Genomic DNA, 24,573 nt, shown 5'->3' with positions numbered 1-24,573 from the left:
ACGTCTTAAAATTGCGAACAATGCATACAAGGCCTTCCCGAACGACAGAGATACAGATATCGCCGAAAAGGAGTGCGTCATTGACCGCAGTTACATGCAGGGAGTAACCCGGTTTTCAACAGCAATATTCGTTTTGCGTGCGAGTTGTGTAAACTCATTCTGATGGCATCAATCAATTTAATCCGGTATTTGGCGCAAACCGAATATCGCTGCTACATTTAAAGCCCGAATATTCCCTGCATGTATAACTGTGGTCATTGTGTACGGTGAATTGAATGGACACATTTAGATCGAGCATGCAAGTCATTGCAATAGCCTATAATAATAGGCCTACCATTTCGTTACTGCATTATCCATATGTTCTTATTGAAATGTTAAAAATACTAAAATTAAAAAGTAAATTGCATTGTGGGGCTGTCAAATGATTATTGCAATCATCATTGCAAAATCACATAAAAATCCCCCAGGCTACTTGGAACATTTCTTTAAATTGTGCTCAAATACATTTCTATGGAAGATGCTAGCATGGCGAGCTGGTTTAGCCAAGGCCTAAAGACCATGAAGGATAGTATGTAAGACATTTAGTCATGAGATGGGCAGTTTGAAGCCCTTAAAAGACGTGCACTGTTAATTTACTCACTGTTATTTTTATTTAATTCATCTTGAGATGTTTTAAGTTTAAATTTCAGCTCAATGAAGCACTAGCACCAACACTTCATTAAGTTACTTTTCTTGTAGAATTGTAAATCATAAGTCATAGGACAACCTATATAGGACAGTAATTAAGGGAAAAAAGTGAACCTGCTGCGGTGTTAAATGCGATGTGGTTGAAAATTTGGGTGCACCTAACTTTTGTGTTGGTGCACCTAAGAAAAAAAGTTAGGCGCACCAGTGCAACCAGTGCAAAAAGTTAGTCTGGAGCCCTGGGATGGGAAAAGATCTGGGCAGTTCTTCCAGAACTTCTTGCCAAGTAGCCTAATAACGTTGTCGAGATGTTTGTGTGAATGAAACGAAGCGTATAGGCCATAGACATGTGTAAACCAATGGTGTAGAGATGACGCCACAGGGTTTTATTTAAGAGAGCCCAAGTTTGTATGTAGGCAATTTATATTCACAATACTTAAGCCTACTAAAATAAATAGTATTTTATTTGTATTGGTTGTTTAGAGTAAAAAAAAATCGGTCGGTCTTAGTTTACAACCGGCAAGTCGGTCGGACTAAATGGGGAAAAAAATAAATATTTGGGTCGGTTCTAAATTGACAGGGTCGGTCAGGTTACGGCAAACGAAAATATTTTTAAGGATGGCCTGGGTAAAAGCAAAGAGCTCTTCCAAGACCTTTGCAACATTATTGTTGCAAAACATATCAATGGAACTGGTTACAGATGCATTTCAAAACTTCAGAACAGAATCATCCAGTAAGCAGTATTGGAGCCATTATCTGCAAGTGGAAGGAATATCACTGCATCATCAATCGGACATGCACAGGATCTCCTCACAAGATTTCTGACCAGGAAGTCAGAAGGATAGTCATAAGTGTAGCCTAAGAGCCAAGGACCACTCTTTGGAGGGTCTTGGAGGCAGCAGGTTCAATTGTTACAGAGAAAATCATAGGTAATGCACTCCAACGCCATGCCATGGCCTATGCACGCTCACCCCACATGACTCTATTACTGAAGAAAAACATGTCGAAGCTCATTGAAAGTTTGCTACACAACATTTGGACAAGCCTATGAAATACTAAGAGAATGTATTCTGGTCAGGTGAGAGCAAAATTTAACTCTTTGGATGTCATACTACACACCATATTTGGAGGAGAAATGGTACTGTGCATCACCCTAAAAATACCATACCAACAGTGAAGTTTGGAGGTGGAGGCATCACGGTGTGGGGCTGTTTTTCATCTCATGGTACTGGCAGACTTCATACAGTTGAAGAAATGATGAATGGAGCCATTTATTCTGGGAGAATCTTGCCATCCACCAGAACAATGAGGATGAAACATGGCTAGACCTTCCAGCAGGACAATGATCCAAAGCATTCAGCAAAGGAAACTCTCAATTGGTTTCAGAGAAAGGAAATTCAGGCCCTGACTTAAATCCAATTGAACAGTTTTGGCAGTTACCTAAAGATCAGGATTTACAAGAGGGACCCCTGGAATCTTCAATATTAAAAGACTATCCATTTAAAAGAATGGGCCAAAATCACACCTGAATACTGCGACTGATTAGTTTTGTCATAGAGGAAATGCCTTGAAGCTCTCATTACAAATAAAGGGATTTTAATATAGGGTAGGCCTATTTAAGAAATTTCAGTAGGCGTGCTCAATACTTTTTTCCTGTGACATTCCACTTTTTTACTCATAACTATGAACATTAATGTTTGGATTTTTTAATATGTGTGGATTACCTAAGTTAATACTAATGTCTGGTGAAAATTTCATGCAAATAGCCTCACTGGAAGTATAGCCTACTTACTGAAAAAAATATTGACGTGTTCAATAGGCCTATTTATTTTCCCCGCTGTATGTGCTTTACCCGTTTAATCAAGTCCACATGACCAAAATAACAGCATATTCTAGCATAACAGCCTATAGCCGATGCTGCAATGGATAACTAATACAAAAGTTTCATACAATTAATGAACTTTATCACTCACATTCTGAGTTTTTCTGGGTGGTTATATATCCATGCAGATCGTCTTCGAATAAGCCATTGCTGTTATATGTTATTTATGTTACAGGATTCATGACGCCATTAGTGTTAACTGACGCTGACTATAACTGTAGGCTGCCGTTTTAACGTCTGCTGAGTCTACTGCCTACCAAAACCTGTCGCTGTTCAGTTGAAGTTAAACGATCAAATATTGTTTGATTTTGTGTCAACTTTCAGAGGGAAGACATGTTCCTTTCTGGCCAAATTTCACAGCTTCTAAGAAAGTCGGTCCGTGTAACGCTTTGCAGTGCTATGTTCTATTTGCAGAATTCACATGAAAAAATATAAAAATAGGCTTAAAATCCGTTATCCATCCATCAGATGGATGGAGCAAATAGAACAAAGCACTGCAAAGCGTACGGACCAAAGTCTATCGTCTTCGTGTAAACCGAGCTTTGAACAGAGAAAAAAAGTTAGGCTACCATTAGGCAACATGTAGGTTCTCCAATAACGTTATCGATAGGCCTACAGATCAATGCACCAAATCAGGGCGATTTTAGCGAAATAACGTTCCTGTGACAGGCTATCAAATATTGAGCAATGGGATAACGTTTCATCATCACCTTTATTGATGCCTGAAATGTTGACATTGTTGAAATACAGAGATGTAGCCTACTGAGAGGCAGCTGCAGACAACGATGGTCAATGGGTTCAACTTGTCCCTTGCCTACCAGGTGGATGTAAACCAAAGATTCTAGAACAGAGCTCTGTTCTAGAATCTTTGATGTAAACAAATATATAGAACCTAGAATATGTCACATGAAAAACGTTAATACTCTAAACTAACACCTACCTAGTAGCCTAGGCTAAGTGGTTTTGAGGAATACTGTAGGTCTATGTAATCTGAATAATCATACTATAAGTCATTTGTAATTTGTATTTCTTTTAACTAAAACAATGTTTTACACAGCAGCCTTTTTGCATTTACATGCAATGGTGAATTAGTGGAATGGTAATTCCTTCATTTTCTAGTTTAGGCTATATTGCACATTTTCCAACACAGTGGCTACTCAAAGCGCTTCACGTAGACGAAGGTTTGCACATCATCATGGCATGGTCTGTGTAGGAATGATTGGGGTTTTTGAGCAAAGAATCAGGTGAAAACCTGTAAGGTTTTCCCTGCTGTGTTTTACCTTTTGGGCCATATGAGTTGCCCATGTTGTAGACTGTGCCATCAGGATCAGTGTGTGGATGTGCAGTCGCTCCATTCACAGCAATGAACTTGCTCCAGTCCACCTTACAAGAGCATTGTTTTGTTAAACTAACATAGCAAATTCCCAAGCACTACTGACGTTTCTCTGTTGATGTTTTGAAAAGTAAATATTTGTACCTGCTCAACAGTTTCCAGAGTCCCAGGGTCCATCTTGTGTATAAAGTTGGTCTCGGTGCTGACATAGTAATCGCCTTTGTATTTGACAAAGCTTACACTTGCATTGTCAGTTGGTTCTTTGATGAGAAAAGGATAAATGGCATTACGATAAATGGCATAACATAGAAATGTTATTAACAAGTTGCTACACACCAGCTACACACAAGTTACACAATGTTGAATATTGGTGTTTTTCCTTTAAATATTCTCGTCACTTTGTCTAAGCCACAGAAACGACTTGGACAGAATGTTTATTGGAAGCAAACAGAACGCCAAATGGTGTACATAAGTAATTGCTCCCCCCATAAGAGACATCCTAATTAAATCTGCCCAGGAAGGCCATATCACTACACCCCCACGGTCTTGCTCAAAACTCCACCAATTAACGTAATTGTGCTCTCAATCAAACTTTGAACTTATTAACTACTGTAAAAAGACCCTAGGTTGTTTTTACTCCGGTGTTACGCTACAGTATAATTTAACCTCACAAACAACTGAGAATGGGCCTCCATATGACACTGATATATTTTGAGAGAAATCCTGTAAGGAAATCCTCTTTCCTTCTCCTCCACTATTGTGAGGGTGTACGTAACTGTACACGTGTCCTTGCAACATGGAGGTCTGACAAGAATCCTTGTTGTGGTCTGTTATTTATTCTTGCTTGTGCAACAGCAAATGTTTCAGTCAGGAGATTGTCTCCACAATTTGTTGTCTCTGTAAAATCATCTCAAAATGTATTGGACACACACACGCTTTTGAATTCCTTTGAAATTAGGTTATTTAGAAGGTAATTAAATCCAAAACCCACATACGGTCACGATTCAATCAGCATGAAAGTGAGGATTTAACAGATTCCCTCTGTGTCCCACAGACATGGAAATTCTTCTCAGGCTTGTGGTGTTATCATCTAGAATGCATGTACTTAAGATTTATTGTGCCCAAAACATTTTTTTACGGTTTAAGTAGTCTGTGAAATTCTGCCTTGAATCACAACAGAATCAGGAATGTGTATCGTCATTGTCCAAGCTAGAGCAAGAATTTTGCAAACCTGAAAGGCCTAACACAGGACTCTATAGGAAATTTTCAGGATTTGAGTATTGGCTGGAACATATGATGATGAAAATGATGGTGAAAAAATTAAGGCCTTGGGGAAACATACTCCTATTCTGTACCACTCACTGACAAAACAATTAAAATCACAATGACACTAACATCTGCAATATTCAACAACACAGTTGGGCAATAGAATAAGCCCCATTGGGCATAACAGAAAATAACCTATTCTGTAGCAAATTCAATGTCATCACTCACTGATCAATTCAAAGCGGGAGAGAAAGCGTAGGAAGATATTCTTGCAGGGGTCAGGCATGGCCACCGTGCCGAACTCTGAGACCATGATGCGGTCATGTTCGCTGTTCTGTTTGTACGAATTGCTGCGCAAGAATCGGCTCTTGTAGGACACCTGCCCATCCTCGATCTTGAACTGGTGCAAGAGAGCCATCCCATCAAACCAGTGGTTGTAGCTGCAGGGAGAAAGTGAACAGAAAAAGAGGTCAGTCAGATAATGTGAGCCTAAAAAGAATGGGTCAAATTAGCTTTCATTTGCAGACCATTATTCTGGACATGCACATTGTATTGTAGTTAAATTCTAATTTGACAATCTGCTCATATGCAACCAAAGATCCTTGATTGGTAACAACAGAGGCCTACTGTAGATTTTTCTGATAGAGGATTCTATATGTTTTATAGTGTTCACACTATTCATTATGCACTATTTAAGCAATATGAAAGGAGTGGCGTTAAAGGATATCTCCACGGCTGAAATTCGGCTGAAAGTAATTACATAATGCATAATGTAAAATTAGCCCATGATCATGAGCCTGAGGTATAGGCCCACTGTACCTTGAAATATAGGTTAGGCTACATGACAAAAGTTAGAATATATATGTTAATAGGCTCACGGATAAGAGGGAATGCATTGGGTTCTGACTCCTTACTGTTCGTTGCCAAACTCAAATTTCCCTGGTCCATTGCGGAGAAAGTTCCCTCGAATCCAGGTAGGGATGGTTCCCTTCACTTGTGTGGAGATGGGCTCTGGTATCTCCTCCACTGAGCGCACAAGATTTGCAATGCTCTGCAATCCATGCCTGTCCGTTTGACAGGGAAGCTTACAGTGGTCCTCTCCTACAGATGGGAAAAAAGACACATGGTCTGGCTTCATAGTAACAGTGTAGCCTTTAGTGACAATTAAAGGGGTTTACACTCGTTAATAATGCTATTCTGGGGGTCGTTGAAAAGTTAGCAACGACGTTGCTCAACCACCATGGTACGACGCAACTTGCGACCAAACAACGACATTGTTACACCTGTTTCCAGAAAGCATCGTACCTGTGTCGCAATTCGCTACCTCCGACGTTCGAACACTGTAGTTCCAACAACGTTGTTGATGATGCAGCGATAGATATTATTGGTGGAAACAGTGGCAACGTATAATACCCCACCCCCAGAAATGTTCTGTCACTGCCTATGTCGACATTTTTCTAATCTAAACCGAGTGATTAATGCTGGCATTGTCATTGCCATCAGCCAAAAACTAAACCTATTGCAAGCATATAAAACAGTTAACTTAAGCAGACCAATATGAGTCATTATTTGTGTTAAATATCTATGTTGGAAAAAATATATAGCCTGGACAAATGTCTGGGTATCCCATAGCATATCAATTGTCTCGTGGCTTAACGGCAGCGCGTCAGTGCACTGAGCGCTCGGCCGGAGTTCGCATCCTATCTCTTCTTTTCACCTCTGAGTAGGCCTACGAGACACAACAATAGGTTTTGACCATACATATTTATGTATATAGTTACTCTACATCGAGAGACCATAGGTACAATACATCAGTCAAAAACAATTGAATGTCACACTAGTTCACCTGCAGGTAGCGAGAAGCAAGAGGACAATCTCACATCATAAGAAAATCGAACCTACAACGTTGCGATAATAAGTCATCTGCTTTAGCCACTACACTATTTATCACTGCTGATGGAAGGGACTGTGAAGATTATAATACTAAAAGCAATGCAATACTTGAATTAACATAAATAGCAAGAATGAGCCAAGTAGGGGAGTCAGTGTCTTAATCAAAATTAAGCTACAGGATAGATCAATCATTGAGTCACGAGATAAACATCCACTTCGCAAATTTTGGTTAGGCGGTTGTGATTTTTGGTTAGGCGCTCCGGACACCAACAGGAACTACCAAGGAACGACACAAGTGCGACTGCCTAGGGGCAGTAGTTCAAACGACCAAACTTTGCGTCCTTGTTTGCGATTGAGAGTTTGAACTACCCTTTCTAGAAACACCAAATCCAAGAACGATGAAGCGAACTACCAAGGTTGCGACGCAAGTTAGCAAACGATGCTTTCTAGAAACGACCCCCTGGTTGTCATGGGAACAATCAGGAACAGCAACATATGTCAGAATAAAAATTATTTGAAGACCATGGAGGAATTGTTGTGACTTACTATGTCTTGACTATGAAACTTTTGCTTTCCATTGTTCAAAATTGTTTACAGTAAGTGCATTGGACAATGACATGGACTTCTCTAGAGACACTGGTACTGTTGCTGCATGTCAGTACACAAATGCACGCACTGTCTAAATAATGCTGCCCTGTGCATTACCCTTTGTCATTTTGGTTATAGGGTAGAGTGGGGGAAAACGCCCCTTGGGGTAAAACGCCCCTCCTATATTTCACAAACTAATCACTAAATTAAGTAAAATGTTGTTGTTATAATTTCTATGCACTATGTTGACAATGGTGATGTACAAGTACCCACCATAAAATGGATGCATGCTCTGTACTTCAAGAAAACAAAAGAAAAATGGATTTTTAGGAAAGTGTTCTAATTTTCAGCAGTCACTAAAACAAAGTTGGCTATTGTCAATATATTGATGAAATATACTAGCTTGCAATCAATGTATTGATTATATTTTATTGCTCCACAATAGATTTTGTTTACTTTAATTGTTTACTTTTGGTTTTTCTATTAATGCATGAGGGGCATTGCTTTGACAGGGTGGGGGCATTTTACCCCACCCTTGGGGGGCGTTTTACCACACTGCTGGGGCAAAACGCCCCTTTTGCACATTTTTTGTTGTTGTTAAAATACTAATTAACTGTTAACTCTGGACAATTTTCATATTTGGTTTATAATTCATGACATTGTCACTCAAAACTAGGATAGCAAATCTACACATATTTAGCTTTTTGTTACACAGTAATATCACATATTCCTTAAGGGGGGCGTTTTCCCCCACCCTACCCTATTTTCATACCAAACATCCTAAAATAGCACACATATAGCTTTTAAGCCAAGCAAAAGCACAATAAACAATCATCATAAGTGGGTAGGGCAAAGTTCACAACTCTGAAATATTTTATGTTAACGCTCAGTGGATGTAACAATGGTGACTATGCTCCTGTGATATCATGAGCACTCCCTCTATATTTTAAATAGGTCACCAACATGAAACAAAAAAGTAGTTTGAACATTTCAAATATAAAATCAGACATAGAAAAACTGTCCTGCAAAAGGGCACGCCACATATCAAGTCAATGGACATACATGACAGTCACCTAAACACCACCTGGGGTCTTTCTGTACTGACGCTGCGACGAGTGTAATCAGCATGAGCTGCACTATTTCCTTTTCAAGCGTAGCTTAGGCTACACAGCTGCTGGCTTCACGTCATGCAAGTGCACGAGAGGCTGTTTACAGGGTAAAATGGTGATGATGGACAAAAGAAGGTCAGTCTTACCCGAGGTCTGGATCTTAGTACAGGACATCTTGTGGTAGGTATGAGTGGAAACTGTATTTCGACACCCAGGTCCTCTTTGAATGTGACAGGGAAACAGAGCTGGTGCCTGCACTTACTCGGCGCTCAGTAATCAGACCCAGGCGGAGATGTTGCATAATGTCATAGGAGGACAGCAGGGGGAGGGCAGAGCCAAGGAGGGGAGGGGCTAGAGGGGCCCTCCACTAACAGCCTCTAGCGGACACAAGCCAGAGCCCGTTTACGGAGAGCCGGATTACTCCCTATTAACTCCATTGTACCTGCAATCTGCTGCAGTTCCGCTAGGGGCGATCACGAATAAGTGCAAAAACAATGGGGGTCTATGGAGCTAGACGGCTAAATGTGTCTCTTTCACCTGGTTGTCGTTGACAAATCGAAGATTGGATTGTGGTTTCTGCAAGATCAATATGGATTATAGGTCAAAAGTTGAATGAACGAGTACTTACGTCCTTTCGATTTCTTACAGGTTGGGTCGTTGTTGCCCACAACTCACTAGCTTGCTGCTAATGAATGACGTCATTGACGCATTTGAAAGGCTTTTTAGAACAAATAAGTGACTCAAAAAATATAATACTCAGCGGTGTAGATTTTCTCTGCCCCCTCTTTCGCATGCAACATTCCAATTTCTGGCCAAAAAATTATATCCCGAGAAAAGTGGATTTGAGGGGTACAGCTCCATAGACCTCCATTCATTCTGCACTTATTCGTGAGCGCCCTCATGTGGAACCAGAACAGGAACTGCAACCAGTTCAGAAACCGGAAGTTTCCCGAGAGTGGCGGTTAAGGCTAAGAAAGCAGTACAACTTTTGAACAGTGTTACAGAATATGATTTAATGACTAAGCCCTAGTTATATGTTTTTTTTTTTTTCTGTTTTGTTTATTATTACTTTTTTTTTTCTCTTGCTTCCTCCTTTTAATTACGCCTGATCCTGTACATAGATGGATTCCTTGTGGATTGTTTTGACCCATGCTTAGTGTACTTGAATTACCATTAAAAAAAAAAAAAAAAAAAAAAAAAGAGAGTGGCGGTTCTCCCCTTATTAGACATTCTCTGCACAAGCTGAACAGTTATAGGCGGTGGGCCGAAGCCGCGTATCTGTTCAATTTTGAAAAACGAGAGATGGACTACTTGTTTTTTTACTATTCAGTAGGATACATTTATTTTAAGCGATATGCCACTTGTTGCCACTGACGTTCGTGACGCAGAAACTTGAAATATTAGTTTTATTAAGTCTTAGTGGTTCAGGCGAACGCTGTGGTCGCCAATGTCAATCTACCAATAGCATAGTACGATACTGACATACGAATATGACAAGCCTATCAGATTTGGCTATACGAATCAGCTGTTGGACAACAACACACAAACTTTTTTAGCAGCCGTCCGACATGGCTACCTGAGCATGGACGTCGCCAAAGAAGATTGGTTTTGTGGGGTAAGTATCTTTGATTAGTGATGGGTAAATGAAGCCTCGAGCGCTACTCGACACATTTCCCTAATGTGCCGAGTAATGTGCCGAAGCTTCGAAACATGGAAGACAAGGAAAACACAGCGACATCTGGTGGTTTGCATAAATTATCGCAACCACGAACTATTGAAAAGAATGCCTACAACGTTCAACACAATGCCAAAGCTTCGAAATGTTCTCGTTCATTACATTAAAAGTGTTACAAGAAATTTGCATTTCTGTTTGTCTCAATTCAATACAATAAAATACGATTAGGCAACATAATGCCGTCACTCGTTATCACGTGAAGATTGGTGTTTCCGTGGAGGCGTGAATTCATGTGTTATCCCAGTCAATGATCCAATCGGTCTACCATCCACTTAACGCCCGCAGTAGACACTACTTAGCTTCTGAACCAGTACGAAGTATTATCAACCTCAACACGCTATGGACGAGAGTGAAAAGGAAACGACCAGGCACCTAATTAACCCAAACCCTATATGGCCCGACATTGACGTTTCATGTATCAAACTTTCAATAAAAGGAAAATATTATGTCAGCCATTATTGTTAAGCCTACATAGAAATTATTAGCCTGTATTGCTTTTAAATTTGAGACAAGATTGCAACACAGACACGTTTTAATGTCATTGTTCTAAATGGCAAAGCTTTAGGCTAGGCCTAGGCTATTTCTTCTTTATTTCTATGTGCATGATATTATGGATTATGGACATTTTCCGGAAAGAAAAGAACGTAAATTCCCAAACAGAGAAAGCATCCTATATAAAACAGGGCTACCCACAAATTTCGCCTGACTCTTGCAATACAACACAACTCATTCCGACACTAGAGCGGGTGACCGCGGGTGCCCTGGTTCGCGCAATTTGAGTCAGATTCCGAAGCAGTCACGTGGGTGTGTGTCCCAAACGAAGCTTCAGACGTCACACTCACAAACCGAGGCCTCGTTTGTCATTAGTCACGTGATTTTTATGGAAACGACACAAGCCTCGAACCGGGGCTTCATGTGGCACGCCCCTTTCTGCTCGACACAAGCTCCGAAGCCGCTTCATTGGGCACATCACTATCTTTGATAGGTCCTATATTATATATTTATCCCACTAGTGCAGTGCCCGTTCAAACATGCCATTCCTGAAGAAAACCCGTAGCCCAATTACATGCCCACAGGTAGGCCTGCTTTAAAAATAGGATGATAGGGAAACATCATTCCAGCTAAGCATTCAATAATACTGAATATTATAATATAGCCTATAATTAACGTGGCCTCTAATACATGTGTAGCAGCTAATAAATTTACGCATGGCTGCATGTGACATTTCTACAGATCAGAATGACATAAGCCTAACAATTGTTTTGAGTTAAGGCTATTAAGCTTACTGAATAACTTCCTAATACTGAAGACAAACCATTTTGTGGAATGATGCATCATTGTTTGAAATTTGCAACGATGTGACTCAAAAACAGTCTTTAGCATAAGTGACGTCGCTCAGTCTGCCACTTGTTGTTGTCTAGCTATGTGGCATTAGCCTATCGCTCGTTTCAATTTGGGACCTTGCAGTCGGAATTGTCGTTTGTTTAGTCAAAGTCTAAAGACAGATCACACTGCCTGCTACTCATTGCTTGTCGCTGGTTATGCTTTGCATGTGTGGCATTCTGGGACGTTCTTTGATTCGGGACCATTATCGCTCGTTTCAATTTAGGACCTTGCAGACCGTGGTAAAGTTGGTTTTATATTGGACGTTGGATATTCGACACATTCGAAAAATCTATTTAGCACTGACTACGAGGGTCGAGTTTGTGTCAAACCAACTTTAATGTGTTTAAACAAGGCCTGCCTATATTACACAAAGCTTCTTTTGTCCAAAAACCCATGTTTTGATTTTATGAATTTTTTAGGCTGATAAAAGATTTCAATCTATTATGCGGCTTCACCTTTTGACTTACCCATACTAAAACACATCTCCTGAACTCGGCTTACTGCCCTTTCTAGTACACAAAGCTTCTTTTTCCCTAAAACCTACTCTTTGATTTTATACAATTTTTAATGTTAAATGTTTCAAATCTATTATGCGGCTTGCCCTTTTGACCTACCCATGTCAAAACACATCTGGTGAACTCGGATTACTGCTCTATATAGTACACAAAGCTTCTTTTTCCCAAAAATCCATTCTTTGATTTTATAAATATTTTTTAATGTAAAAACAATGCTTTAAATGCTTTAAATCTATTATGCGGCTTGACCTTTTGACCTAACCATGTCAAAACACATCTGTTGCACTCAGCTAACTGCCCTACATAATACACAAAGCTTCTTTTTTCCAAAAAACTCACTCTTTGATTTTATATTAATTTTTTACTATTCAAAAATGCTATAAATCTATTATGCGGCTTGACCTTTTGACCTACCCATGTCAAAACACATCTGTTGCACTCAGCTAACTGGCCTTCATAGTACACAAAGCTTCTTTTTTTCAAAAACGCACTCTTTGATTTCATATAAATTTTTTACTATTCAAAAATGCTATAAATCTATTATGTGCCTTCCCCTTTCGACTTACCCATATCAAAACACATCTGCTGCACTCGGCTAACTTGCCTACATAGTACACAAAGCTTCTTTTTTTCAAAAACACACTCTTTGATTTTATATACATTTTTTACTATTCAAAAATGCTATAAATCTATTATGTGCCTTCCCCTTTCGCCTTACCCATATCAAAACACATCTGCTGCACTAGGCTAACTGCCCTACATAGTACACAAAGCTTCTTTTTTCCAAAAATGCACTCTTTGATTTTATATAATTTTTTTATTATTCAAAAATGCTATAAATCTATTATGCGGCTTGACCTTTTGACCTAACCATGTCAAAACACATCTGTTGCACTCAGCTAACTGCCCTACATAATACACAAAGCTTCTTTTTTCCAGAAACTCACTCTTTGATTTTATATTACTTTTTTTACTATTCAAAAATGCTATAAATCTATTATGCGGCTTGACCTTTTGACCTACCCATGTCAAAACACATCTGTTGCACTCAGCTAACTGGCCTTCATAGTACACAAAGCTTTTTTTTTCCAAAAACTCACTCTTTGATTTTATATTAATTTTTTACTTTATAAAAATGCTATAAATCTATTATGCGAATCGACCTTTTGACCTACCCATGTCAAAACACATCTGCTGCACTCAGCTAACTGCCCTACATAATACACAAAGCTTATTTTGTCCAAAAACTTACTCTTTGATTTTATATAAATTTTTTACTATTCAAAAATGCTATAAATCTATTATGCGGCTTGACCTTTTGACCTACCCATGTCAAAACACATCTGCTGCACTCGGCTAACTGCCCTACATAGTACACAATGCTTCTTTTTTCCAAAAATGCACTCTTTGATTTTATATTATTTTTTTACTATTCAAAAATGCTATAAATCTATTATGTGCCTTCACCTTTTGACCTACCCATGTCAAAACACATCTGTTGCACTCAGCTAACTGCCCTACATAGTACACAAAGCTTCTTTTTTTCAAAAACGCACTCTTTGATTTTCTATTTTTTTACTATTCAAAAATGCTATAAATCTATTATGTGCCTTCACCTTTTGACCTACCCATGTCAAAACACATCTGCTGCACTCGGCTAACTGCCCTACATAGTACACAAAGCTTCTTTTTTTTTAAAACGCACTCTTTGATTTTATATAATTCTTTTACTATTCAAAAATGCTATAAATCTATTATGCAGCTTGACCTTTCGACTTACCCATGTCAAAACACATCTGTTGCACTCAGCTAACTTGCCTACATAGTACACAAAGCTTCTTTTTTTCAAAAACGCACTCTTTGATTTTATATAAATTTTTTACTATTCAAAAATGCTATAAATCTATTATGTGCCTTCCCCTTTCGACTTACCCATATCAAAACACATCTGCTGCACTCGGCTAACTTGCCTACATAGTACACAAAGCTTCTTTTTTTCAAAAACACACTCTTTGATTTTATATACATTTTTTACTATTCAAAAATGCTATAAATCTATTATGTGCCTTCCCCTTTCGCCTTACCCATATCAAAACACATCTGCTGCACTCAGTTAACTGCCCTACATAGTACACAAAGCTTTTTTTTTCAAAAACGCAGTCTTTGATTTTATATTAATTTTTTACTATTCAAAAATGCTATACATCTTTTATGTGCCTTCCCCTTTCGACTTACCCATATCAAAACACATCTGCTGCACTCGGTTAACTGCCCTACATAGTACACAAAGCTTCTTTTTTTCAAAAACGCACTCTTTGATTTTATATTAATTTTTAACTATTCAAAAATGCTATAAATCTATTATGCAACCTGACCTTTTGACCTACCCATGTCAAAACACATCTGCTGCACTCAGCTAACTGCCCTACATTGTACACAAAGCTTATTTTTTTCCAAAGCCCACTCTTTGATTTTATAGATGTTTTATTATCAAAAAATGCTATAAATCTATATTATACATTTATTGAAAATTTAAAAAAATCCAGTTGATTTACACAGCCAAATGGAACTTTGGATGGAAAAGAAAATATAGTTAACTTAATAAATATAAATGATGTATGTCTACCTACAAAGAGGTAGCTTGTTTTTTTGCATTTTTGAATAGTAATAAATTAATATAAAATCAAAGAGTGAGTTTTTGGAAAAAAAAAGCTTTGTGTACTACTGTATGTAGGACAGTTAGCTGAGTGCAGCAGATGTGTTTTGACATGGGTAGGTCAAAAGATGAAGGCGCATAATAAATTTATAGCATTTTTGAATAGTAAAAAATTAATATAAAATCAAAGAGTGAGTTTTTGGGGAAAAAAAGCTTTGTGTACTATGTAGGGCAGTTAGCCGAGTGCAACAGATGTGTTTTGACATGGCTAGGTCAAAAGGTGAAGGCACATAATAGATTTATAGCATTTTTGAATAGTAAAAAAATAATATAAAATCAAAGAGTGCGTTTTTGAAAAAAATAAGCTTTGTGTACTATGTAGGGCAGTTAGCCGAGTGCAACAGATGTGTTTTGACATGGGTAGGTCAAAAGGTGAAGGCACATAATAGATTTATAGCATTTTTGAATAGTAAAAAAATAATATAAAATCAAAGAGTGCATTTTTGGAAAAAAGAAGCTTTGTGTACTATGTAGGGCAGTTAGCCGAGTGCAGCAGATGTGTTTTGACATGGGTAGGTCAAAAGGTCAAGCCGCATAATAGATTTATAGCATTTTTGAATAGTAAAAAATGTATATAAAATCAAAGAGTGCGTTTTTGAAAAAAAGAAGCTTTGTGTACTATGTAGGGCAGTTAGCCGAGTGCAACAGATGTGTTTTGACATGGGTAGGTCAAAAGGTGAAGGCACATAATAGATTTATAGCATTTTTGAATAGTAAAAAAATAATATAAAATCAAAGAGTGCATTTTTGGAAAAAAGAAGCTTTGTGTACTATGTAGGGCAGTTAGCCGAGTGCAGCAGATGTGTTTTGACATGGGTAGGTCAAAAGGTCAAGCCGCATAATAGATTTATAGCATTTTTGAATAGTAAAAAATGTATATAAAATCAAAGAGTACGTTTTTGGACAAAATAAGCTTTGTGTACTATGTAGGGCAGTTAACTGAGTGCAGCAGATGTGTTTTGACATGGGTTGGTCAAAAGGTCAATTCGCATAATAGATTTATAGCATTTTTGAATAGTAAAAAATTAATATAAAATCAAAGAGTGAGTTTTTGGAAAATAGAAGCTTTGTGTATTATGTAGGGCAGTTAGCTGAGTGCAACAGATGTGTTTTGACATGGTTAGGTCAAAAGGTCAAGCCGCATAATAGATTTATAGCATTTTTGAATAATAAAAAATTTATATAAAATCAAAGAGTGCATTTTTGGAAAAAATAAGTTTTGTGTACTATGTAGGGCAGTTAGCCGGGTGCAGCAGATGTGTTTTGACATGGGTAGGTCAAAAGGTGAAGGCACATAATAGATTTATAGCATTTTTGAATAGTAAAAAAATAATATAAAATCAAAGAGTGCGTTTTTGAAAAAAATAAGCTTTGTGTACTATGTAGGGCAGTTAGCCGAGTGCAACAGATGTGTTTTGACATGGGTAGGTCAAAAGGTGAAGGCACATAATAGATTTATAGCATTTTTGAATAGTAAAAAAATAATATAAAATCAAAGAGTGCATTTTTGGAAAAAAGAAGCTTTGTGTACTATGTAGGGCAGTTAGTCGAGTGCAGCAGATGTGTTTTGACATGGGTAGGTCAAAAGGTCAAGCCGCATAATAGATTTAGAGCATTTTTGAATAATAAAAAAATAATATAAAATCAAAGAGTACGTTTTTGGACAAAATAAGCTTTGTGTATTATGTAGGGCAGTTAGCTGAGTGCAGCAGATGTGTTTTGACATGGGTAGGTCAAAAGGTCGATTCGCATAATAGATTTATAGCATTTTTATAAAGTAAAAAATTAATATAAAATCAAAGAGTGAGTTTTTGGAAAAAATAAGCTTTGTGTACTATGAAGGCCAGTTAGCTGAGTGCAACAGATGTGTTTTGACATGGGTAGGTCAAAAGGTCAAGCCGCATAATAGATTTATAGCATTTTTGAATAGTAAAAAATGTATATAAAATCAAAGAGTACGTTTTTGGACAAAATAAGTTTTGTGTACTATGTAGGGCAGTTAGCCGGGTGCAGCAGATGTGTTTTGACATGGGTAGGTCAAAAGGTGAAGGCACATAATAGATTTATAGCATTTTTGAATAGTAAAAAAATAATATAAAATCAAAGAGTGCGTTTTTGAAAAAAATAAGCTTTGTGTACTATGTAGGGCAGTTAGCCGAGTGCAACAGATGTGTTTTGACATGGGTAGGTCAAAAGGTGAAGGCACATAATAGATTTAGAGCATTTTTGAATAATAAAAAAATAATATAAAATCAAAGAGTACGTTTTTGGACAAAATAAGCTTTGTGTATTATGTAGGGCAGTTAGCTGAGTGCAGCAGATGTGTTTTGACATGGGTAGGTCAAAAGGTCGATTCGCATAATAGATTTATAGCATTTTTATAAAGTAAAAAATTAATATAAAATCAAAGAGTGAGTTTTTGGAAAAAATAAGCTTTGTGTACTATGAAGGCCAGTTAGCTGAGTGCAACAGATGTGTTTTGACATGGGTAGGTCAAAAGGTCAAGCCGCATAATAGATTTATAGCATTTTTGAATAGTAAAAAATTAATATAAAATCAAAGAGTGAGTTTTTGGAAAAAATAAGCTTTGTGTACTATGAAGGCCAGTTAGCTGAGTGCAACAGATGTGTTTTGACATGGGTAGGTCAAAAGGTCAAGCCGCATAATAGATTTATAGCATTTTTGAATAGTAAAAAATGTATATAAAATCAAAGAGTAAGTTTTTGAAAAAAAGAAGCTTTGTGTACTATGTAGGGCAGTTAACTGAGTGCAGTAGATGTGTTTTGACATGGGTTGGTCAAAAGGTCAATTCGCATAATAGATTTATAGCATTTTTGAATAGTAAAAAAATAATATAAAATCAAAGAGTGCATTTTTGGAAAAAAGAAGCTTTGTGTACTATGTAGGGCAGTTAGCCGAGTGCAGCAGATGTGTTTTGACATGGGTAGGTCAAAAGGTCAAGCCGCATAATAGATTTAGAGCATTTTTGAATAATAAAAAAATAATATAAAATCAAAGAGTACGTTTTTGGACAAAATAAGCTTTGTGTATTATGTAGGGCAGTTAGCTGAGTGCAGCAGATGTGTTTTGACATGGGTAGGTCAAAAGGTCGATTCGCATAATAGATTTATAGCATTTTTATAAAGTAAAAAATTAATATAAAATCAAAGAGTGAGTTTTTGGAAAAAATAAGCTTTGTGTACTATGAAGGCCAGTTAGCTGAGTGCAACAGATGTGTTTTGACATGGGTAGGTCAAAAGGTCAAGCCGCATAATAGATTTATAGCATTTTTGAATAGTAAAAAATGTATATAAAATCAAAGAGTACGTTTTTGGACAAAATAAGTTTTGTGTACTATGTAGGGCAGTTAGCCGGGTGCAGCAGATGTGTTTTGACATGGGTAGGTCAAAAGGTGAAGGCACATAATAGATTTATAGCATTTTTGAATAGTAAAAAAATAATATAAAATCAAAGAGTGCGTTTTTGAAAAAAATAAGCTTTGTGTACTATGTAGGGCAGTTAGCCGAGTGCAACAGATGTGTTTTGACATGGGTAGGTCAAAAGGTGAAGGCACATAATAGATTTAGAGCATTTTTGAATAATAAAAAAATAATATAAAATCAAAGAGTACGTTTTTGGACAAAATAAGCTTTGTGTATTATGTAGGGCAGTTAGCTGAGTGCAGCAGATGTGTTTTGACATGGGTAGGTCAAAAGGTCGATTCGCATAATAGATTTATAGCATTTTTATAAAGTAAAAAATTAATATAAAATCAAAGAGTGAGTTTTTGGAAAAAATAAGCTTTGTGTACTATGAAGGCCAGTTAGCTGAGTGCAACAGATGTGTTTTGACATGGGTAGGTCAAAAGGTCAAGCCGCATAATAGATTTATAGCATTTTTGAATAGTAAAAAATTAATATAAAATCAAAGAGTGAGTTTTTGGAAAAAATAAGCTTTGTGTACTATGAAGGCCAGTTAGCTGAGTGCAACAGATGTGTTTTGACATGGGTAGGTCAAAAGGTCAAGCCGCATAATAGATTTATAGCATTTTTGAATAGTAAAAAATGTATATAAAATCAAAGAGTAAGTTTTTGAAAAAAAGAAGCTTTGTGTACTATGTAGGGCAGTTAACTGAGTGCAGTAGATGTGTTTTGACATGGGTTGGTCAAAAGGTCAATTCGCATAATAGATTTATAGCATTTTTGAATAGTAAAAAATTAATATAAAATCAAAGAGTGAGTTTTTTGGAAAAAAGAAGCTTTGTGTATTATGTAGGGCAGTTAGCTGAGTGCAACAGATGTGTTTTGACATGGTTAGGTCAAAAGGTCAAGCCGCATAATAGATTTAAAGCATTTAAAGCATTGTTTTTACATTAAAAAATATTTATAAAATCAAAGAATGGATTTTTGGGAAAAAGAAGCTTTGTGTACTATATAGAGCAGTAATCCGAGTTCACCAGATGTGTTTTGACATGGGTAGGTCAAAAGGGCAAGCCGCATAATAGATTTGAAACATTTAACATTAAAAATTGTATAAAATCAAAGAGTAGGTTTTAGGGAAAAAGAAGCTTTGTGTACTAGAAAGGGCAGTAAGCCGAGTTCAGGAGATGTGTTTTAGTATGGGTAAGTCAAAAGGTGAAGCCGCATAATAGATTGAAATCTTTTATCAGCCTAAAAAATTCATAAAATCAAAACATGGGTTTTTGGACAAAAGAAGCTTTGTGTAATATAGGCAGGCCTTGTTTAAACACATTAAAGTTGGTTTGACACAAACTCGACCCTCGTAGTCAGTGCTAAATAGATTTTTCGAATGTGTCGAATATCCAACGTCCAATATAAAACCAACTTTACCACGGTACCTTGCAGTTGGAATTGTCGTTTGTTTATTCAAAGTCTAAAGACAGTCATTCATAAGTGACATCACACTGTCTGCCACTCGTTGCTTGCAGAGCCATATAAAAAGAGAGTTGCGACACTCCCATAGACTTCCATAGGAAACAATGGCGGCGCTTTTTCCACGCTACTTCCGCTTTATGCTGAGCTCAACAGTTCCAAACTTTGACATTCACGGCTGTAGCCCCATTGACTTCCATTGCTTTCTGCCTGATATTGTCAGTGGTAAGTAGACGAATTTACGACGTTTTTTTAATTGTCATATGCATTTCCTATACCAACTGCACTATTAGATACTGGTATTGTTCTTTGAGGATTTTGTGCTGCTTGTTTAACTGATATTTATAGCTTAAATGTTGACCGAAATTTTAAAGCCAAAAGTTAGCCTGCAAACCTTGATGTGGAGAGAGGCTAGCTTAAAGATAATGTTCCTACGTCAATAATGAATTTCAGACAAAACACATTTGGTTAGCCTATTGTAGTAGGGCAACTTTAGATGATAGGTTGGTTGTCAACAGATTTTTATTATGTTTATAATGCTATATTTTTCAAACCTGATTGCGTTAGCTTACTAGCTTACGTAAGCTAGTCAGCTCATTCACATACATAGTGTTAACGTTAGACATGCTATGAGGGGGAACAGGAAAGCTGTTCTCATATTAAATGCTACATTGATAAAATACATTCCATACAGCATGGTAACTCTATATTCAGATGTGCTGGTTATCAATGGGTTTGTGATTAACGCTCTTCAGGTGAAAAATGGAGGAAATTAATGTGATTATTGTCTTTAAACCTGATATAGACTAGCTTGCTAGATGGCGAGTTGTATGGCGTTATGAACTGAACCGTGGGCTGAACATGACATGAAGTAGGCTAGTGTCCACGACTCGTGAACGAGGGGATTTCAGTTATGAATTTCAGGGGAAGGAGCAAAACCTAGAGTATTATAAGTTATTGTTGTTACTGGTGCGTACGTGGCTCTTGTGTCCCTTGCCAGCCCAGTCTTGTGCCACTATCACTGTTCCAAACGGGACAGTGGCACAAGCAGGCGAGTGTGGCACGAGCGTGGTCGTGGGACAGTATAGCGTCTGTATAGTAGCCTACAGTAGTTTTTGCTCCAACTGATGATCGGTTTCAGTTCATTTAGTTTTCAGTAATTTTACATTTCGTGTTGGTGTTCTTGGTGTAATAATTTTGATTGCTTTATCTGCCAAGTAATTTGTCATACATAGCGAAGTTTGCATGGAAGAGACTGACGTGACAAGAGGGCATTGCCTTTCATTAGGTCAGTGATCTTTGTAAGTAGGACAAATGTCTTTTTTTGGAGTCAGGTTATTAGGGCATAGATCACTCTGAAAGTAATCCCCAACAAAATCATTCTTCATGTTGTTATTGTTATAGTTTTTGTGTGGACTTGTGGCACCCCCAACCAGCCTTGCAAATGGTTGGCTGTGTATTAGGGTGGTCCTTATTTTTCAACTTTTAAAAGTTCATGCTCTCACCCCACAAATATGTTTGAATAAATAAAAAAAACAATTGGGCAAAATTTTATCAATATTAATCAATATTTAGAGGTTGCTCAAGACCTTTGAAGTTTAACACATACTGTGCAATGTGCATTTGGGATTTTTCGCGTATTATGTGATACATTGTGCTAGCATGTATATTTGTTTAATAATATATTCTTATGACCGCAATGGACTTATTTGACCATGCAGTCAATGACAATGTGTATTGATTATTGGTGACCACATGTGGTGGTTTTACCTACATCACCTAATGAATCTTAAAATGGGAATTCCATATTGTCAATGCAAATTTACAATGATGATTTGCTGATCTCATCTGCTGATTCCGGTATTTCCCAATAATATGCTGTTGTGAGCAATTTTCATAGCAACTCCTGTTTTAGTTGTGATATGTCTTTCAAAGCAAGAACACTTCAATGTGAATGAAGCACAGTAGACAATATACACTGAGACAATGGCTGAAGCAACACGAAGCAAGTCTGCTATATGGTTACTCAGATCAGAAGAGACTGAAATAACTGCAAGTTACCCTCCAAGAAGCAGGTTTCATGTGTGTTGTAATATCAATTTCAATTTCAATTTAATTTCACTTATAGAGCGGCAAAACATTACTCATGTGTCATGACGCTTTACAGAGTGTTAAACATTTAAAGAGAGCCCATGAGTAACAGGGGCGAGGAAAAACTCCCTAGAATTGGAGATACATATAGGAAGAAACCTCAAGCAGATCCACGACTCAAGGGCCAGACCCAAGGGTATCACATAAAACATTGAAAAAAAAAAACTATTCATGAAAGTGCAACAGCTGTGATCAAAGAAGTCTTGGTATTCTAGGACAAGGCTAGGATTCCCGTTTGTCCCCAACATCATGCCATAAAACAAATGGAAACACTTCAGGACAAATGGCAGAAGCCAAGAAAAATGCCAAGAGAACTTCCAAGACTCAGCAGTCCAATGTATAGGCCTTCATATACCAGTTAGGAGACCTTATTGATATTGCATTTCAGGATGCACTCATTCATCTCAAGAATCCATAAGATAGAGACTTTCTTCTGGCCCAGAGTGAAAATGGACATCTCAGGTGTACAACTGTACATTATGATGATACTATACTATCGTTCTGAGTTCAACATTCTGGCATTACGTCATACAAGCATGACAAGTGATTTTTCTTTGTTTGTTTGTTTCTTTCTTTCTATGATTTTGATGTTGTATGTTGTTTACCACACTACCACAGTGCCTGTGTTATTAAACATAATATTGCATTTTATTTTTTGTGTGTTCTTAAATTGCACAATTTCTGCAAAAATTAGCGATTCCGGAAATATTCAAAGGCCTTGAGCAACCTCTAGATATTGTAGGAACAATTCAAAAATGTGCACAGTGTGTTTTTATTAATATCCTAACACATTTAGGAGGTGAGAGTTAAACATTTCTAAAAAAAATTTTTTTTTACCCCATATAAGGACCACCCTACTGTGTATGGGTATGTAAAACTCTTTCTGGAGATGGCCTCTTGCTTAGGTTTCTGCTACTTACTTAATGTGTTGTCCCAAGTATATACTGAGTGTTACCTGCTTTGTTCTCTCCCTCCATTCTCCACTGTGCCTGTTCTGCTTATCCAGGACCAAGGATGCAGAGGACAAGAAGGGTGTGCAATATATGACTGGAATGGTCAGATAAGATCATTTTTTATGTTTGAGGTTCACACGATGGGGCCCTTACACAAATGGAGTTGTGTTAATCCAGCATCTTCCACACCTCCCATAACACTCCCGACTCCAGCCTCCTTACCATGTCCCTCTTATAGGTGTACAGAGTACACGGAGGGCTACCCATCCCTTCCACATTGTGTCTTTTGTGTAGTTCACACACACATTTGTTGTTCAAACTTTGGAAACTGAAATCTTTTTATTTTTTCAGACCTCCTTTTTATGTTGCAGTGTACCTTCCTCCCAGTCTTTTTTGCATTTGTTCCTGTTCTTGTTTTAAACACACATTGAAAACTTAATAAAAATTCTATTGAACATATCAGTCATCCTTTTCATGCTGTAGTTTCACCAGCCGGCTGAAATATAAGTTATAAGTATTTTATTGAAATAGTTGATTGCTTATTGTTGAAACAGTGGGTGTCTTATCTTGCAGTATTAATCAAAATTTTCACATTTAAGTTGTTATTGATTCTTATTTAGCCTATGTGTTTTTGACATGTTTTTGGCTAGTCTTAAAATGTTACCAAGGCTGTGTGGTGGCCAACTTTATGCTATTTCTCTAAAAGAACTGAACAGATTTAATGCATTGATCAAACTTTTAAAATTTAAGCTGTTAGGCTACTGAACGCCATTTATATATTTGATAGACATGTATTGCTAGTCTTACAATAATCAAAGTTGTGTGGTAGATTGGGGGGGCACCTTCATCTTCATCTCACCAAACGAACTGAAAAGGACACTGGATCTAATGTCCACACACAAAAAGGATACAAAATGCATAGCCTACGTTTTGACAATGTAAGTAAAGTATATGTAGCGTGTAATACAGCCAAATGTAGGAATCGAATAACAGATCATGTCCAGCAAGGAAACAAACGTTCAATGTTAGAACTAAGAACATATTTTAGATCGATGTTGCAAACTAATTATACTCGCAATATATAATTGACACTATAATGTAAGCATGCTAACACGTAATAACACTCGTTTTTGGTTTGTTGTAATGTTTCCAGTTCAATAACGCACTCGCTGCTGTCTATCCCATTGAAATAACACGACACGCAAAGAGCTGTTTGGAACTGTTGAAGCGTACGTGAACCACATGACCGCGTGGCGGCGACTTCAAAGAGTGTCGCAACTCTCTTTTTCTATGGCTCTGGTTGCTGGTTGCTGGTTATGCTTTGCATGTGTGGCATTCTGGGACGTTCTTTGATTCGGGACCATTATCGCTCGATCGTTTCAATTTAGGACCTTGCAGTTTGAATTGTCATGTGCTTATTCAAAGTCTAAAGACAGTCCAAGTAGCCTGGGCTATTCGAAGTGTCCGCTT

At 37.4% G+C, this 24,573-nt stretch overlaps 1 protein-coding gene and 1 long non-coding RNA gene across 2 annotated transcripts in view; one reads left to right on the top strand and one right to left on the bottom strand.

Moving 5' to 3' along the window:
• The window catches only part of bco2a (beta-carotene oxygenase 2a), a 40,718-nt gene extending 31,704 nt beyond the window's left edge, over positions 1-9,014 (bottom strand). Inside the window, exons 1-5 of the mRNA XM_076273760.1 lie at positions 8,902-9,014; positions 6,080-6,266; positions 5,394-5,605; positions 4,044-4,159; positions 3,847-3,949 (exon numbers count right to left, since the gene is read on the bottom strand). Of these exons, the coding sequence (XP_076129875.1) occupies positions 3,847-3,949; positions 4,044-4,159; positions 5,394-5,605; positions 6,080-6,266; positions 8,902-8,929 (646 nt within the window). The 5' untranslated portion in view covers positions 8,930-9,014. The remainder of the gene's footprint in view (positions 1-3,846; positions 3,950-4,043; positions 4,160-5,393; positions 5,606-6,079; positions 6,267-8,901) is intronic.
• An 11,006-nt stretch (positions 9,015-20,020) lies between these two features.
• Positions 20,021-23,560, top strand: LOC143112514 (uncharacterized). The gene is made up of 2 exons (XR_012984775.1): positions 20,021-20,224; positions 23,157-23,560. It is a non-coding gene; the product is annotated as an uncharacterized LOC143112514 (long non-coding RNA).
• Positions 23,561-24,573: the final 1,013 nt, after the last annotated feature.

Source organism: Alosa pseudoharengus, unplaced genomic scaffold (genome assembly GCF_046254945.1).
Source record: "Alosa pseudoharengus isolate Yale_2024_CS ecotype anadromous, Long Island Sound unplaced genomic scaffold, YU_APseudo_1.1 YU_APseudo_1.1_scf_8, whole genome shotgun sequence".
Lineage (NCBI taxonomy): Eukaryota > Metazoa > Chordata > Actinopteri > Clupeiformes > Clupeidae > Alosa > Alosa pseudoharengus.
Note: the sequence above shows the minus strand (reverse complement) of the source record. Positions and strands in the feature narration are given on the sequence as shown.